Raw genomic sequence first — 17,612 nt, forward strand, 5'->3', positions numbered from 1 at the left:
TTAAATTAGAAAATGACAAAAGCAATACATGGGACAAGACCTATAATCTGTCTCCCTATTTCAGTCCAGATACTAAGTCATGGATTGGGAAAGGGTAAGCCTCATCCCGCCCCCCAGGGGCCCTATGATTAAGCCAATTAGGGGCCGTTTAAGGCCCCCCAGCAGAACAAGGACAATAATTTTAACCAATAGAAATATTTTTTTACCTATAAAATTATTAATTTGGCCACAAATATTACCTAATAGATTAAAAAAAATTAGTAATGCAGTAGACACAACAAAACGTTATAATAATTTTACAACATTCTTAAATTAACATGCCAATTGACACATGGGCTCATACTCAGCACAATCTCTAGTTTAAATTTTTTGTTATGCTAATTAAGAAATGTTATGAAATTTTTCTGTCCTTAGCATTACTTAAAAGAAATTGTTTAAAGTAATAGTAGGTTTACAATATTTTCACAATAAATCAATGGAGGTAAAAAAAGTGATATCAGTAGTGAGCCCAAATTAGAACTAATAACATATTACCGCATATAATTTTATTGAAATTTTTGTGAAAATATTAAGAATGTAGCATTACTCAATTAATTATCAAAGACAAAAAAAAAAAAAAAAAAAAAAAAAAAAAAAAAAAAAAGAGGTGGCAGAATAGCAAAGTATATGCATACCAATGTCCACTAAAAATTTATTTATATTTATTTTAATTTTTGTAGCATTATATATATACTAATTGTTAACAAAAATTTTATGTTTTGTGAAAAAAATAATTAATTTTTAAAAGGGTTCCCTAGATAATTTGTTACTAGTAATGCACACAACATAATAATTAAATAGGTAAAAATATAAATAAATATATAAACGAGTAAAAAAGTTTTCAAGAAAAGTTTTTTAAAAAAAAATAAAATGATCATCTCACAATTAAACAAGAAATCCATTTTTTTTTAAAAACTAAATTTTTGCATCTAAAGAATTTTGAAGAATAGAAATTGAATAAAAAATATATATTATTTAATTAAATTTAAATCTATAAAATGTCTCATTTTAAACATCCTTAAACCCCAAAACCCCTTGGACCGCTCCTGCCCACCCCCACCCAGTCCTCATGTCTCCCAGTGTCTATAGGCTATAGAAACAATGTACCACAAAACAACCTTAATAACATTTATTCATAGTATTGCCTAGAGATCATAACATCACATCTCTGCATCATAACATCATAAATTTTTTGTAAAAGAAAAGAAAAAAGATCATAACATCACATTTCTACAAGAAGACTAGAGATCACCGTGTGAAAGAATTAAAATAATTGTAATTCAACATAAGCAAAGCATTGTATAATTTTTTTTATAAAACAAAAAGTGAAACAACGCATGAAGCCTAACTAATCAAGCATTTCAAACATGTAAATATATATACACACACACAAAGACCTGAGATTCAAGAGTGCACTTCATAATGCATGGATACATGAGATGCAAGAGTGTGCAATCATGAAAGCAGCTGGATTCGTCTAGGAGTTTTACAAAAATAAGTTCTCATTGAGACAATTAGAATACCCACAGCCAATACCTTCAGAATATGCTGAACTCCTTGACACATTTGAACAATTGGATTTCTCCCTTCCACCACCTTTGTACTATATATATTCTGAAAACCATTAGAGAATTAACTAATTGCAAAGAATAGAATGTTCATTGTTGCTGCCTATATACTATATTACATAGCCTGGTAACACATGCATCTTTCTCAGGCTTGGCAACTACATGAAAACAACTGTGAAGTCGATCTTGTGGATGCTAAATTGTCAGAATTCAATGAGGAGGAAGTAAAACGAGTGATCGGAGTATCCTTTTTATGTACGCAAACATCACCTACATTACGGCCATCTATGTCACGAGTGGTGGCAATGCTTTTAGGAGATATTGAAGTGAGCACCATAACCTCAAAGCCTGGATATTTGACTGACTGGAAATTTGATGATACAACAAGCTTAAGAAATGATGTTGCAGCTAGAGGAACCGTTAGCATCTGTTACGACCATTCAGAAAGTACAAGCATGGTGGGTTACGTAGATAATTTACCTGCTAGTTCTTCTAAAACCATGCTTGGTAAGGCTATCAAAGAGGGTAGATGAGAATTAGTCTGTACTTTTCTTCCTCATTTTCAATTTCTGATTACATAAATAGAATCAGAGATGTAATTGTTTGAAATGTTTTCTTTCTCTTATGTTTGACACCTTTATTTATTATCTGTCGCACAATAGGAGTGGAGTTTGTATCAAGTTGTGACTAAAACAGTACTGAAATAAAAGGCACTACTGAAGAGGCCTTTCAAATATTTCACAAAGGAGATTTATTTGTTTTATGGTCTTACGTCTACCTTGTTCAAAGTAAATTCTTGGTCTTTTTTCTTTATTTTTTATTTTTATTTTTATTTAGTGCTTGTGATGAATTGTAGGAATCTTGGACTTGAGCATTGTTTGACAAAATTTGATTAGCTAAGACTTAAATTCTTAGATTAAAATTTTCTAGAGTTCTTAAGATAGCTCTATCATGATACATAGATGTTTGTGTATTTTTCATATTAGGAGAAATTTTCTTCACAGTTTTTTTCTTTTAACTTCATGGAAAGTGTACGTGGAATTTCAAATGAAGGGTTGCGGTGGTGTTTGAGTGGGGATTTTTATGGTGGGCAACTGAGAGGCAGCTAATTGGGGATTTTCTTTTTTATTTTTTTTGAGTTTTTTTTTTATTCTGTTTGATCATAGAGAAATTGTAAAAACCCATGAAAGAAAGAAGAAATTATTTTTTAGGGATGTGATTATTTTTTGCCATTTAAATGCTGGTGTGATAGTTTCTGAAAAAAAAAAAGTGCTGGGTGTGATACTTTTAATATTATTTAAATAATCAAATAATTTTTTGTTATAATTAAATGACTTATGTATAATATGTTTGTCGTCCTCGTCAACATATTTTGTTAGATGGCGGAAAGTGCCATATTGAAACTTTGTCAAAAACAATTCCAAGACAAATAAAACTTAGGAAATCAAAATGAAAATGCCCATAAATATAAGAACAAAAAGTGGATTTTTAGTATAATAAAAATCTTTTCTATCTATTTTAAAAAGAATGGATTGGATTTTATATGTTATCAATAATTTAAATAAGTATTAAATTGGTGTTGGTTAAGCTTTGTTTAAATATTGATGATGCCCTATTTTAAAATGGATTGATGAATTAATCTTTTGCATTTACAAGATAGAACAACACTAAAAAGTCTTCTAAAAAAACTTCCCATATAATATTTGATTGAAAGGTCTTTTATTTTTGCTTTCATCACACCCCTTTTTCTTCTATGGTAAGACTCAAAGTACACCCCTCTTTGCTCTTTAGTTGTAGTGAGGATCTATTTGGTACGAACAACCGGTAAATTAGGAAAAAAAATGGTAGGATAGAATAGGGAAAAAATAAAAATGTAGGAGCACAAAAATATTTTTATTTTCTCTATTATGTTTGGTTAAAATTATGAACATGTAGAAAGATAAAATAGTAACTAAATAAACTTTGCTTTTTGTTTTTTATTTTTATTTATTTTATTTAGAATCATACTTTCTCTTTGTGTTTGGTGAGGAAACATGAAAGGAAAATGATAATATAATTTGAATTATATATATACCTCTATTTTATAAGAATGACTTTTTTTTTCAAATCACCCATAAAAAATCGTATTAAATTTATATTAAGATAGAAACACACAATTCATTGTGGGCTAATTATATATATCTTTCTTTACCAAAAATCTTAATAGATAACGATATCTTCATTAAAAAAAAATTAATAATTTTTAAAGTTATTTTCACAATGCTTATTAAAAGAATAGAGAACAATAAATTATAACTAAAGAACGACATTAAATTTATTTTAATCTTCAAGTATGAAGCATAATTGCATAATAAACAAATAATTTAGAAAATTTTCATTCAATCATTTTAAGTACATAAAGTTACAATATGAATTAATCTGATTTTAGTATAATTATTTTCACCAAAAATTATAATTTACTTTTTAGAGAGAGCCAAACTACCCAAAAAAAGAAGACATATTTTGTGATTGCCTTTAACTTTGAAAATATCTAACATTTAAATTGAATAAATATACTATGTTTTCATTAAGTATATCAAGATTCATATGTAGCTCAATTATTGTTGGATTGTTAGACAATAGCTAGAAATCTTTGTACATACGTTCGACGCTTAGAACCGGCCCATTGTTTAGTACAAAGAAATCTTGGTCGAACTAGCCCAAGTCTTTTTCTTTTTTCTTTTTTTCTTTTTCTTTTTCTTTTTTTCTTTTTTTCTTTTTTAAGAAACTTGGTTTTAATAGTGTGATCTACATGGGTCAAAACGAAATTTCTCATCTTCTTCAAGTTGTCTCGAATCTCAATGCCTCGAATTATACTTTCTATGTCTAATTTATATTATTTTTTGAGAATGATGAGGGGTAAATATTGGTTATAGGAAAAAATTAACGGATGTTTTAAAGACATTCATTTAGAATATATTTTTAGAAATTTTTTATAGGAAAAAATAATTAATTTTTTTGAAGGTTTTTTTTTAATCTTTCTCATAAAAGTAGTATCAAAACTTTCTTAAAATTGTTTATTAATAATTGCTTTAAGGACGTCTGTTAACATGACTCTTGATTATATACATGATACATCATTGGGAAACTAATTAGTGTGATAGTTACTCTACATGTATAAATGTTTGTGGAGTATGGAAGGCAAAAGTCGAGGTTCAAGTCTCTAAAGGGGAATTTCATACACATATACACTTAGATTAGGTTAGAGTATAATTTTTATCTTGTATCTAAAAAAATCAACTTGAAAGATTAAGTCAACAGTTGCAACACCAACAATTCAAAGTTGTCAATTCCATTCTTTTTTAGAGGAAACCCTTAGGGGCCAAAAAAATTTATTCAATCAATAATAAATCATTGTTGTACCATCGTAGATATCTAGAGGAATAGATTCTAGCCAGATAAGAGGAGAGTCACAAAATCTAGCTTTTCTAGTGAATTTATGAAGGATCATCTTGATGTCCTCCCTCCCTTAAAAGTTATCATGGCTTTTGAGTAGAGTTGTGGTATGTTTTTGTGTTAAAACATCTTTCCATCTCTCTTGTGTGTATGTTTGTTTCTCAATATATATATCTTGATGTCCTGAAGGATATGGCTGAAATCTAATGACTGTAGCCTCCCCAAATTAATAGCATCAACGATAATCTTTGAGTCTCCTTCAACTTGCACCTTCCTGAAACCCAGCTCCTGCACAAACCAAATGGCACACCTAGCTAAGGTATGCAGTGAAATTTGTTGTGACAAAGTAGCATAACTAATTCGTCTTCATTACTGATAACAACACCCTAACCTGCAATGTTTTCATAAGAAAAAATTGCCCCATAGAAATTAACCTTGAGCCAACCCGTGGGAGGAGGACGCCATTGGACTAAATGGGCTGTAGCAGTGTAGCTAGAGTCTTCGTATGGATAGGCTGGAGTTGCTGGAAGCCTGGAACTCTTGAAGGTTTTCCTGGGCTAAAGAGCTGATCTTAGCCAATGTTAATTCTATTCTAGAGTGACTGATTTAATTTTTCCTATACAACTATATTAAGTGTGGTATGAAATTTTTTTGCACTGCACCAAGAGGTCAGTTTGCCCAATTCCAAATCCTGGCCAACTGCTTTTGTTTAGTCATCATCAAGAAAAAAAAATTAACTTTTCGTGTTCCATATCATAATACTAGGGTTTTATTGAGTTTATGACAAAAAATATGTCAGAAAGTTTTATAAGAAACCACAAAAATCTCAAAATTGCCAAATTTCACAACTTGGTAAATAGATTGTAAGCACAAAATACAAAAAGCAAACATAACCAACATAACACTTGAAGAGGGTGAAATTTAAAGTGGACGGCCATAATTTACAAAGACCTATAGGTAGGTTCTCTAGGACAACGGATAAAAAGATAAAGCAACAAAACTCCTTGAAGATGGACGAATGATCTAAAGAAGACGGGTCGCCTACAGTGGGCGGATAACGTTCCAGACGGATAACGAGGTCGATGGTGGCAAATAAGCCACGTGGCAATAACATGGCTTACTTGGCCCCCAAGGAAATTTCAAATAACCATAAGTTGTGCTCCACAGTTAACCTTAGTTAATAGAACCCCTATATTGAAAGGGTCCCTTAAATTACGCACATTTATGAGGATCTTCTCTACAAAGAAATATTCCTCTTGCTCAAGGCACCAAGGACGGTTCCCCACTACTATAAAGAGGCCAAAACCTTTAGAAAACAAGGTACGCATAATTCATCCCAGCTCTAGCACTTTAGAGTTGTGAACAGGAAATTTCTCTAACTTGATTATCGGATGGTATTTGGCCGGTGCCACACCAGCACCCTTCGTAGGTTCTTCTTTTCGGTGTTGTGCAGGTGTTGCTTCGGTACATAAGGGTTGTGTAGCTTACTGACGATTTTCGGCATCATCAATTGGTGTCGTCTGTGGAAACAGTAGGAAAGCCGTGCTACTGCTTCCTGGACAAAAATGTTACATGGTGCTTATTCACTCAATGGCAACCAACAACAACCAAGGAGATGAACCACGTACCATGGTCCTTGAGAGACAAATTCAGACACTCGCAGCAACGGTTAAACGCCTTACCAAGCAAAACCATGACTTGGAAGAGCAACTACATTAAAGGGACACCGAGCCCCGAGACCAAAAGGGGGAGCAGGAAGGCAACAGCCTCCAGCGCAACACCAGACAGAATTGGAAAGGGCCAGAAGGCAGTAATGTCATGAGTAGACCGACGGCCACAGATATCGCCCCACCGAACCTGGTCATAAATATGCAGATGATAAGGGAACAGATGGACTTGATGATGAACGCCCTCAAAGGGCGGGTGTCAAGTGATCTCGACGAACTGGTGCACCAGATGGATTCACCCTTCACCACACTTGTTACTTCATTCTCTCTACCGCAAAAGTTTCATATGCCATAGATAGAGGCCTACGACGGGTCAAAGGACCTATTAGACCATCTGAAGATGTTCAAGACCCTCATGCATCTGCAGGGAGTAGCGAATGAAATCATGTTCAGGGCCTTTCCCACTACACTGGATAGTCCTGCAAGGGTATGGTTTAGCAAGCTAGCACTAAACTCCATCACTACCTTCAAAGAGTTGAGTGCCCAATTCGCCTCGCACTTTATTGGGGGTGCACAGATACAAGAAGTTGATGGCGTGCCTAATGCATATCAAGCAACGGGAGGATGAGACGCTAAGGTCTTATATCACCCACTTCAACAAGGAGGCCCTCTCGATCGATGAAGCAGATGACAAAATACTTGTAGTAGCATTCACCAATGGACTACGGAAGGGTAAGTTCTTGTTTTCCCTAAACAAGAACGACCCGAAGACCATGTCAGATGTGCTTTATAGGGCTACAAAATACATGAATGCAGAAGACACACTACTCGTACGAGAGGAGAAACTTATAAAGAAGGAAAGACAGGAAGAGACAAGACAGAATAGAGGATGGAAGGCCATAAGGATGGGAGACAAACGAGAGGATAGGCGCTCCAAGACCCCCGCGGCAAGATTCGCAAATTTCACCCTCCCCCCTTAACGTCTCCATCGATCAACTACTTATGCAGATCAAGGATGAAGGATCATTGACATTTCCTGGCAAGTTAAAAGGAGATCCCAACAAAAGGTCCAGGGACAAGTACTACCACTTCCATCGCGAACATGGCCACGATACTTCCGAATACTACGATTTGAAGCATAGATAGAAGCCCTAATTAGGCAGGGAAAATTGTAAAGGTTTGTAAGCAAAGAAAAGAAGAACCAGCCGCAAGAGCAGGGCCCTCAGAGGGAAAACGAGTGCCCCAAACCACCCATCAGGGATATAAGGATGAATGTAGGGGGCACAGCGACTTCCTGTTTAACTAAGAAAGCGCACAAGACCTACCTCCGAATAGTTCAGAACGTCCAGCTAACAAGATTGGTCCCGAAGATAGTGCATATTGACAATCCTGTAATCGGATTCTCGGAGGAGGATGCTCGACATCTACATCATCCGCATGACGACACACTAGTTGTAAGAATACAGATTGAGGACTATAATACCCACAAGGTCCTGGTAGACAACGACAGCTCCGCCGATATACTCTACTACCCCGCATTCCAACATATGAGGATTAAAAGGGAATGGTTCATCCCAACCAACACACCATTCATTGGGTTTGGAGGAACAAGAGTGTACCCGTTGGGCGCGCTCACCTTACCGTCACAGTTGGTGATTACCCCCAGCAGATCACCAAGGATGTCACGTTCTTGGTGTAAACTGTTCATCTACTTACAATGCCATTCTGGGACACCCTACCCTCAATTCATGGAAGGTTGTGGCATCTACTTACCACCTAATGATCAAGTTCCCTACTGAGTACGGGGTAGGAGAAGTACGGGGAGATCAGGTTGCTATGCGTGAATGTTATATCGCCATGTTAGAGATGGAGGCTCATTTACCAACAATGTGTATAGAGGAATAGCGGACGATGGCGGAGCCAGTAGAAGAGATATAAGAGGTGCTCCTAGACGACTCCAAGCCTGAGCGAACAACAAAAATAGAGGCTCTTGCAAACCCACTGGTCTGTCAAGCCCTAATATCATTCCTAAGAGAGAACCAGGACATCTTCGCTTGGAGCCATGAAGACATGCCAAGAACCGACCCCTTGGTTATTTTCCACAAACTAAATGTATTGCCTTCTTTCACTTCTATTCACCAAAAGAAACGGGTGTTTGCTCAAGAACGGGACTGGTCCATGGCGGAAGAAGTTTGCAAGCTGCAGGAGGCAAAATTTATACTAGAAGTGTACTACCCCGACTGGCTGGCCAACGTGGTGATGGTCAAGAAAGCCAACAGAAGGTAGAGGATGTGCGTGGATTTCACAGATCTGAATAAGGTGTGCCCAAAGGACAACTACCCATTCTCAAGGGTTGATATCTTGGTGGATTTAACAGCAAGACACCAACTTTTGAGCTTCATGGACGCATTCTCTAGGTACAACCAAATCAAGCTCGACGAAACCGACTAGGAGAAGACTTCTTTCGTCATAAGCCAGGGTCTCTTCTGCTATAATGTGATGTCATTTGGCCTCAAAAACACCGGCGCAACGTATCAAAGGCTTATGAACAAGATGTTTGCAAACCAGATTGGAAGGAACGTCGAGGTGTACGTAGACGACATGCTGGTTAAAAGCATAAGGGAGGACGACCACCTTGATGACCTAAAGGAGACTTTCGAGACCCTCAGGCACTATAACATGAAGCTAAATCCGAGCAAATGCACGTTTGGAGTGACGGCAAGGAAGTTCCTGGGGTTCATGGTATCCCAAAGGGGTATTGAAGTCAACCCAGACAAGGTACGGGCTATCATGGAGTTAGCTCTACCAAAAACCACCAAGGAAATGCAGACTTTGAACGGAAAGATTGCTCCGCTGAACAGATTTGTTTCAAGGGCGATGGATAAATGTCTTCCCTTCTTCTGCACATTAAAAAGGGCCTTTGAATGGACGACCAAATGCCAACGAGCATTCGAAGATCTTAAGGCATACTTGTCTTCCCCACCTTTGCTAAGCCCACCCAAACCAGGAGAAGAGCTCTTCCTCTACTTAGCTGTCTCCTCAACCGCCATCAACGCAGCTCTGGTTAGAGAGGAGGACGGAGCCCAAAGACCCATATACTTCACAAGCCAAGCGTTTCGAGGGGCAGAAGAGAGGTACCTCCCTATGGAGAAATTCGCCTTCACATTAGTAATCGCAGTGCGCAAGTTCAAGCCATACTTTCAAGCCCACACTGTAGTTGTCTTGACAGAAAAACCCTTAAAGAGAGCGATGAGCAGTCTAGAGGCGACTGGGCGAATGGCGCTATGGGCAATCGAGATGAGTGAGTTTGACATATAATATCGTCCGCGTATGGCCATAAAAGGGCAAGTTATAGCTGACTTCGTTGCTAAGTTCACGCACGAAGAGCAAGGGACGGAAGGGAATTCCCAGTGGACAATCCATACAGCCCAGAAAGGGATGAGATTGATTGCATGGTTCAACTAGACTTCCCAATAACAAACAATGAGGCTGAATACGAAGCTCTAATAGCAGGACTGGATCTCGCGCGAGCAGCAGGGGCCTCAGTTGCGATAGTTCACTGCGACTCCCAAGTAGTCACAAGCCAAATCAATGGCGGTTATAAATGTAGGGGAGAGCGGATGAAGGACTACCTCAAACCGGTGAAGAATCGGATGCAGTACCTCAATGCCAAATTCGTTCAAATCCCGAGGGAGAAGAATGAGCGAGCCGACCGCCTCTCCAAGATAGCATTAGCCAATGTGCAAGAGGTACTCTTCTTTGTCCAGAATTCACCAGTAATAAATAAAGTCAATGTGCAAGAGATAGGTATCGAGGAAAACTGGACGACACCAATTATCTCCTATCTAAAGGACAGTGTATTGCCTGATAACAAGGAAGCTGCAAGAAAGTTGAGAGTCTAAGTTGCACGGTTTTTGCTTATCAAAGATGTCCTATACAAAAGGAGCTTCTCTCGCCCCTATTTGAGGTGTCTTATCCCCGAGGAAGCAGACTATGTCATGAGAGAAGTCCACAAGGAGTGTGTGGGAATCACTTGGGATCACGATCCTTAGTTCATAAGCTGATTAGGGCTAGATACTACTGGCCCACCATGCAGAAGGATGACCAAGTGTACGTCAAGAAATGTGACAAATGTCAGAGGTTTAGGAATCTCATAAGACAGTTGACGGAGGACCTCACCCCATGGCCCTTTGCTTAATGGGGGCTCGATATCATGGGACCGTTTCCTATAGTAGCCAGGCAGCTGAAGTTCCTTCTAGTCGGCATAAACTACTTCACCAAATAAGTGGAGGCTGAAGCCCTAGCTACCATCACGAAAAAGAATGTACGCAGTTTTGTATGGAGGAACATCGTTTACAGATACAGAATACCTAAAGTCCTAGTCTCAGACAATGGGAAATAGTTCGATAACGACACATTCAGGGATTTCTGCTCTCAGCTTGGGATCAAGAACCACTATTCCTCACCCATGCACCCTCAAGCCAATGGATAGGTTGAGGTCACAAACCGATTCTTGTTGAAAATCATCAAGACTCAGCTCTAAGGGGCAAAAGATATCTGGCCAGAAGAGTTGCCAAGTGTACTATGGGCATACATGACAACGACAAGGACATCTACAGGATAAACACCGTTTCGACTTGCATACGGCAGCAAGGCAGTCATCCCAGTTGAGGTAGGTCTCACAAGCTACCGAGTAGCAAACCACGTTGAGGAGAAAAATGATGAGACCATGCACCTACAGCTCAACATGTAGATAAGGTCAGAGCAACGGCTGAACAAAGGCTGGCGCGATACCAAAACCTCATGGCTAGGCACTACAACTCCAGGGTGAAATGTAGGGACTTCCAGAAAGGAGACCTCGTCTTGAGGAAAGCAACGAGCGCAACTAAAGACCCCTCTCATGGGAAGTTAGGACCCAATTGGGAGGGACCATACATAATTGCATCATGGCATAAGAGAGGCACCTACTACCTCGAGACACTAGATGGAAAAAGGCTGCAGCACCCTCGTGGAACACCAAAAGAAATACTACCAGTAGATAAGGGCACAGGCGATGACACTCCTCATTTCCAGTTTATTTTTCCAGTTCATAACTTTAATTTTTATTGTTATCGTCTACAGTACTTTTAAAGCCCAAAGGGTGTTTTTTTTTACATGGACAAGATTTTACTTATCACAATAAGAGGAGTTTATTTGGGACATATTGTGTTTTTCCAGCCTCATTTTACAAAGTCCATAAACTAGATGGATCCTATGAAGGATGAAATTTATTTATAATCCATAAACTGGATAAATTCTATGAAGGATGAAATTTATTTATAAAGTCCATAAACTGGACGATTATCCTATGAAGAATGAAATTTATTTACAAAGTCCATAAACTGGACGAATCATCCTAAGAATGATGAAAACTTATTTAACAAGTTCATAGACTGGACAGATCATCCTAAGAAGGATGAAACTTATTAACATATTCGTAAGCCGGACATATCATCATAAAAAGATGATCTCATATAACAAGTCCGTGGAGTGGACGGAACATTATCAGAATGATGGAACTTGTTCATCAAGTCTGTGGACTGGACGGATCAATTTCTCCACTATGAAAAAACAACTCATATGAAAAACGGACGGATGTATATTATAAAACATGTAATCAAAACACCATAAAGGTACGTTTACATAAAGCCTACAATAGGCAACGGTTAAAAAATTAACAAACATATTGTTCTCCCATACATTTTCAAACTTGAACAAAAATAAAAATAATATACAACTACTCTGGGGCTACAGGGGTTTCCTTCTTATCATCAAGCATCTGAGCTGAAGGTTGACGGGTGCCATCCTCGACGGACCTCTTTGTATCAATTTTTTGAGCATCGACGTCACTGGAGTCGTCACCAAAGAGCTCGTCCGTCCCTTTAGTGTCAATGGAGCGAGCAGGAGTCTGGCCCTTAGGGTTGATGGTAATATGCGAAAGGTTCAAGTCCAGGAAGGAAGCAATGACTTGACAGAGGAAATCATCAAAACCGTCAGCGAAAGATATGCCCAGTTCACTCAGGAGGGCATCAGAGTCTCAATACTCTCATATAGCATCCATCTTCGCCTGATAGAGACTATCCTCTTTATCCTCCAAGGTTTTTCCCAGAAACTCTACTTGTTTTTCCAAATCACCATGGAGTTGCTTTGACAACTTTAGCTTCTCTTCATGACGGACCCTCTAGGCTTTCAGCTCCATCAGCTCTTTCTCCGTTGCATTTGCCTTTGCACAAACGCACTCCAGTGTCTTCTCATGAGAAAGGCAGTACTCCATCAACCCCTTCATCATCAGGACCCCCTACACCAACCGCAAAAAGAGTAAGGATAATGGTGAACAAATACGACGGAAACATATTGGGACGGATACAAACTTATGTAAGGTTGAACAAACCCGTCTCCCCCATTGCTAAAGTGGCGTGGTTGCCCAGGTCCTCATAGTCCTCATCCTTGATAATGGAGGTGATTTGCTTGAGGGCATACTAAGAATCCTCGCGGAGAAGGTTGAAAGTTTTCTCCTTGATGGGGTCCGAGTTAACCATTAAACCCTTACCCTTCCCTAGGCCAAGCTTGGGGGCCAACTTAAACTTGCCAGAAGCTTGCCCGGCAGCTAGTCCCATCACCACCTTTTGCTTCTTTGCATGACGGTCAAACTTGTCCGACGATTGCCTTTTAGTGGACGGGTGAGCCAAGCCCGTCTTAGGGGGAAGACTCCCCTCTTGTTTTTTCTTAGCAGTAGCCTGCTGCTTGATGTATGTCTTTCTCCTGCTGTCTTCCATTTCTGCGCAAAAGTGGATGGGTAAGAATATTGGTAACTGATAACACAAAAAATGCAATGGGCAACGAACTTACGTTTGTGAATTCGTGCGTTGCATTGACGGGAAGTAGTAGTAGGTTCAGGACTATCACAATACCAATGGAGAGTATCCAAGGTAACTAACTTGACCCACATCCTCCCCGACAGCTTGGTGGTCCTTAAGATTTTTTCCAAGAAACTGAATTGCTCGATGGTAACCTATGGATGGTCACGAGCTACAAAAAGAGAAGGTTAGGGCAATTGAACAAATTAAAAAGTGGATAAAACCTAAGAAGGATGGAGACCTACCAGACAGGGGCATTATACCCCATGTCATGTCCACAGGCATATATTCATGGTCATTGGGGTGACACATCTAGTTGTCCCCTCAAAGGAAAAAGTATCGACCATTCCAGTTCCTGTTAGAGTCCGGGGTCTCGCACACTAATCTAAGCTACGGACTCCGCAGTAGGAAACTATACATCCCCTTGGACTGGGCTATTTCAGAAGGATGGTAACAATGGAAGAACTCCTCCATTGTCAACCGGCGTGCCCCATTAGACATCACCCTATACAAAACTTCTACACCCAGGAAAACCCTTCAGGCATTTGAAGAGATCTAGGAGACGACCAATCCTAGGTATAGGAGAAGACGATGGCGAAGAGCACTTAATGGGAAGTAAAGCCCTGCTTTCAGCATCCGCTCATACACCCCGACGTCTTCAAGACTCCTATAGTAGCACTTTTCAGACTTGAAGGGTAGATGAATGGATATGTTGTCGGGTATCTAGTACTTCTCCCTAAGTGTATTGAAGTGTGTTGGTTTGATGGTAGAAACGCAGTCATTTAACGTCCACAAGGGAAGTATGATAAATTCCTTGAACCCATCAGGACGTATGACGGATTGGATGGGAGGGTCTACACCATCTAGGTCATCATTTGAATCATACTCTGACCCATCCTCACCCTGCACCTCACCTTCCATATTGGAAGGAGAGTTGGCTAACGGTTCCCTTTCCTTATTGGAGGTGCCGGGGTTTGCTTGACTTGACGGAAACACCTCATCGTAGCCCATTCCATCGCTGACAAACAATTGACCACTTGACGCCTCACTAGACATCTGACACCTACAAGTGACGGATAAAAATTCTAAGACTCTAGGTTTACACTAACGACGGACAAACGAATAGAATGAAAAAGGAAAAACTTGAGACAAGTGGAAGAATACTTACAGCTTGACGGTATAAGAAGGGCGACGGGAAGACTGAAGAGGTCATTGACACCAAGTCGATGAGGCGACGGTTCGAGAAGAGTGAACGGTAGTGCTCTAATCAGCAAAAAAAATTTCAAAATGAAAGAATGAAAAGGATGAGCAGCATATATATAGAAGGAACGGTGCGGAAGATGAAGAGACGCTTCGATCCAAGCGAACAACCACTAAAAGCTTACCATGTATCCCTACTGCATTAATGGTCCTATGCTAGCTTGTCAATCAACACATGCTTCTCAAGGATAGAGGCAAACCGTCACTCCATGGATCCGTGTAAAATAAGCGACGGGTTCATGGAGTGAAGGGGCAACTAAAGAGGGTGAAAAATAAAGTGTACGACCAGAATTCACAAAGACTTATAGGTAGGTTCTCTAAGACGACAAATAAAAAGATAAAGCAACAAAACTCCTTGAAAATGGACGGATGATCTAAAGAAGACGAGTCGCCTGCAGTGGACGGATAACGCTCCGGACGGATACTAAGGTCGACGGTGGCAAATAAGCCACGTGGCAATAACATGGCTTACTTGGCCCCAAAGGAAATTTCAAATAACCATAACTTGTGCTCCACGGTTAACCCCTATATGGAAAGGGTCCCTTAAATTACGCGCATTTATGAGGATCTTCTCTACAAGGAAATATTCCTCTTGCCCAAGGTACCAAGGTCGGTTCCTCACTACTATAAAAAAGCCAAAACCTTCAGAAAAAAAGGTACGCATAATACATCCCAACTCTGGCACTATAGAGTAGTGAACAGGAAATTTTTCTAACTTGACCGTTGGAGGGTATTTGGTCGGTGCCACACCGGCACCCTTCGTAGGTTATTCTTTTCGATGTTGTGCAGGTGTTGCTTCGGTACGTAATGGCTATGTAGCTTACTGATGATTTTCGGCATCATCAACACCATATAAAACAAATCAATTAATCCTCAACACAACCAATTTCCTAATCCACCACAATTGTAGAAATCATAATTAATAGAAAGATTAAAAAAAAAAAAAAACTTGGAAATCAAAAACAAAGCATCTTAGGGCGGCGTCCTGGAAAGACTTGAAGATGTGGAGTACTAAACTTCTAGAATAATAATAATAATAATAATAATAATTTGTCAATTGAAACAAAATATTTTGGTATCGGTATACTCAGACTTATTTAGGGGTTATTGCTAATTTTATAATATAATTAAATATGCCAAAATATTCTTCAAATAGTTTTAAACCATATCAAATTATCAGTGAAAAACCAAATAATGCTTATTCTTAATGTCGTTTTTACCTAGCTAAGATGTCATATGTAACTGGAGTAAAAAAAAAAAAAAAAAATCTTCATGAAAAAAAAGGGGTCATATATTTAATGTAAATCACAAAAACAATTCTAGCAAAAAAGAAAAAGTAAATGACAAAACCACATTCTTAAGGAAAAGTCAAAACATGTCTTTTTTTTTTTTTTTGATAATCAAAACATATGTCACTCAAGTACAGAAGAATAAAAACGTACTTTAAAAAAGAAAATTGCTTTCAGAGTCATCCTACAAGTTGAAGTTTTGAGCAAAGGACTGAAATGGCAAATGGACCGAGATTTAGACTGAGATAAAAGAAGGGTACGAAATTTTATAACCATTCTAGCCTTATCTGACAACATTTTTAACTTTACAACAATCATCAGATTGTTACCTAGGCCTACAGTACATCAACTCTCTCAGTTGTTGTACTATTTGAGGGCTACGATGATGCTAAATCTGCTCCCGGCCTACAATGGTTTTCCGGCCTACAGCTTTAGCGTTTGGCTTCAAGTCGTATGAAAATATTAGTATCAGAGTTGACGAGGTCATCTATCTCGGAGGTTTAACTTGTCAAGGTGGAAATTGACCTTTTTTTTTTATTCAGCCAAAAAGACAAAATTTTTACTATGAATCATAGCAGTCAATACCGTACTCGAGACTATACCGATTTAGTAAGCAGTACGATATATTTTGAGTATCAGTCAATACCGGTGTACCGTTTCGGGTTTATCGCTATTATATATATATATATATATATATATATACACACACAAAATCTCTAGAACCATATTTACAAGATTATCCACTATTCTTCTACCCCAAGAAACATCAGAATTACAACACAAAGAAACAACTTTGTCGAGATAATTCATCATTAGAAAAAAGTTATAGATGCACAACAAGTATAAATTGGTCTCATTTTTTTTTAGTGGAATTAAATAAACATATTGCTGAAATTGCACTTCTTAATGAACCTGTAAAATTGTCTCCCTAAGGAAAGAAACAACCCCCCTTATAACAAATGAAAGTAAATCAAAATTAATTTTTAAAAAATACGGAAATAAATTTCAGAGTATAGAAACTAAAAAAAAAAAAAAAAGCAACAAAACTGAAAAAGAAAAAAAAAATTCTATGTTTTGTATCAAGAAATTCTGAAGAATGACATGATGGAACAATTGCAAGATACTCGTATAAAAATGTCAATTTCTAAAACCTTATGCAAAACTTATATCATACAATGGCAATGGTTTTCAAATTTGATTAATTCAAAATTTTACCTGAGAGTGAGAAACCAAGACCCGAGAAAGAGAACGAGAAGCCGAGACATAGCAGAGTGAGAAGCTGAGACAGAGTAGAGTGAGAGACAGAGCAGAGTAGAGACGGAGAATCCGAGAGATGAGAGGCCCAGAGCAGCTGAGAGAGAGCGTGAGAGAGAGAAAGAAAGAGGGTTGTGCGGTTGAGACTTAGGGTTAGAATTAGGTTTAGCACAATTACCATATTGCCATTGAAAATTTGTCAAA

General features: G+C 38.3%; 1 protein-coding gene across 6 annotated transcripts in view; it reads left to right on the forward strand.

The window, feature by feature from the left end:
- The window catches only part of LOC142615751 (putative LRR receptor-like serine/threonine-protein kinase At1g56140), a 62,816-nt gene extending 60,464 nt beyond the window's left edge, over positions 1 to 2,352 (forward strand). For all 6 annotated transcript variants that reach the window (XM_075788569.1, XM_075788573.1, XM_075788570.1 and 3 more), the window contains one exon: positions 1,757 to 2,352. In XM_075788569.1, coding sequence (XP_075644684.1) covers positions 1,757 to 2,140 — 384 coding nt within the window. In that variant the 3' untranslated portion in view covers positions 2,141 to 2,352. The remainder of the gene's footprint in view (positions 1 to 1,756) is intronic.
- Positions 2,353 to 17,612: the final 15,260 nt, after the last annotated feature.

The sequence above is a fragment of the Castanea sativa genome, chromosome 11 (assembly GCF_040712315.1).
Source record: "Castanea sativa cultivar Marrone di Chiusa Pesio chromosome 11, ASM4071231v1".
Lineage (NCBI taxonomy): Eukaryota > Viridiplantae > Streptophyta > Magnoliopsida > Fagales > Fagaceae > Castanea > Castanea sativa.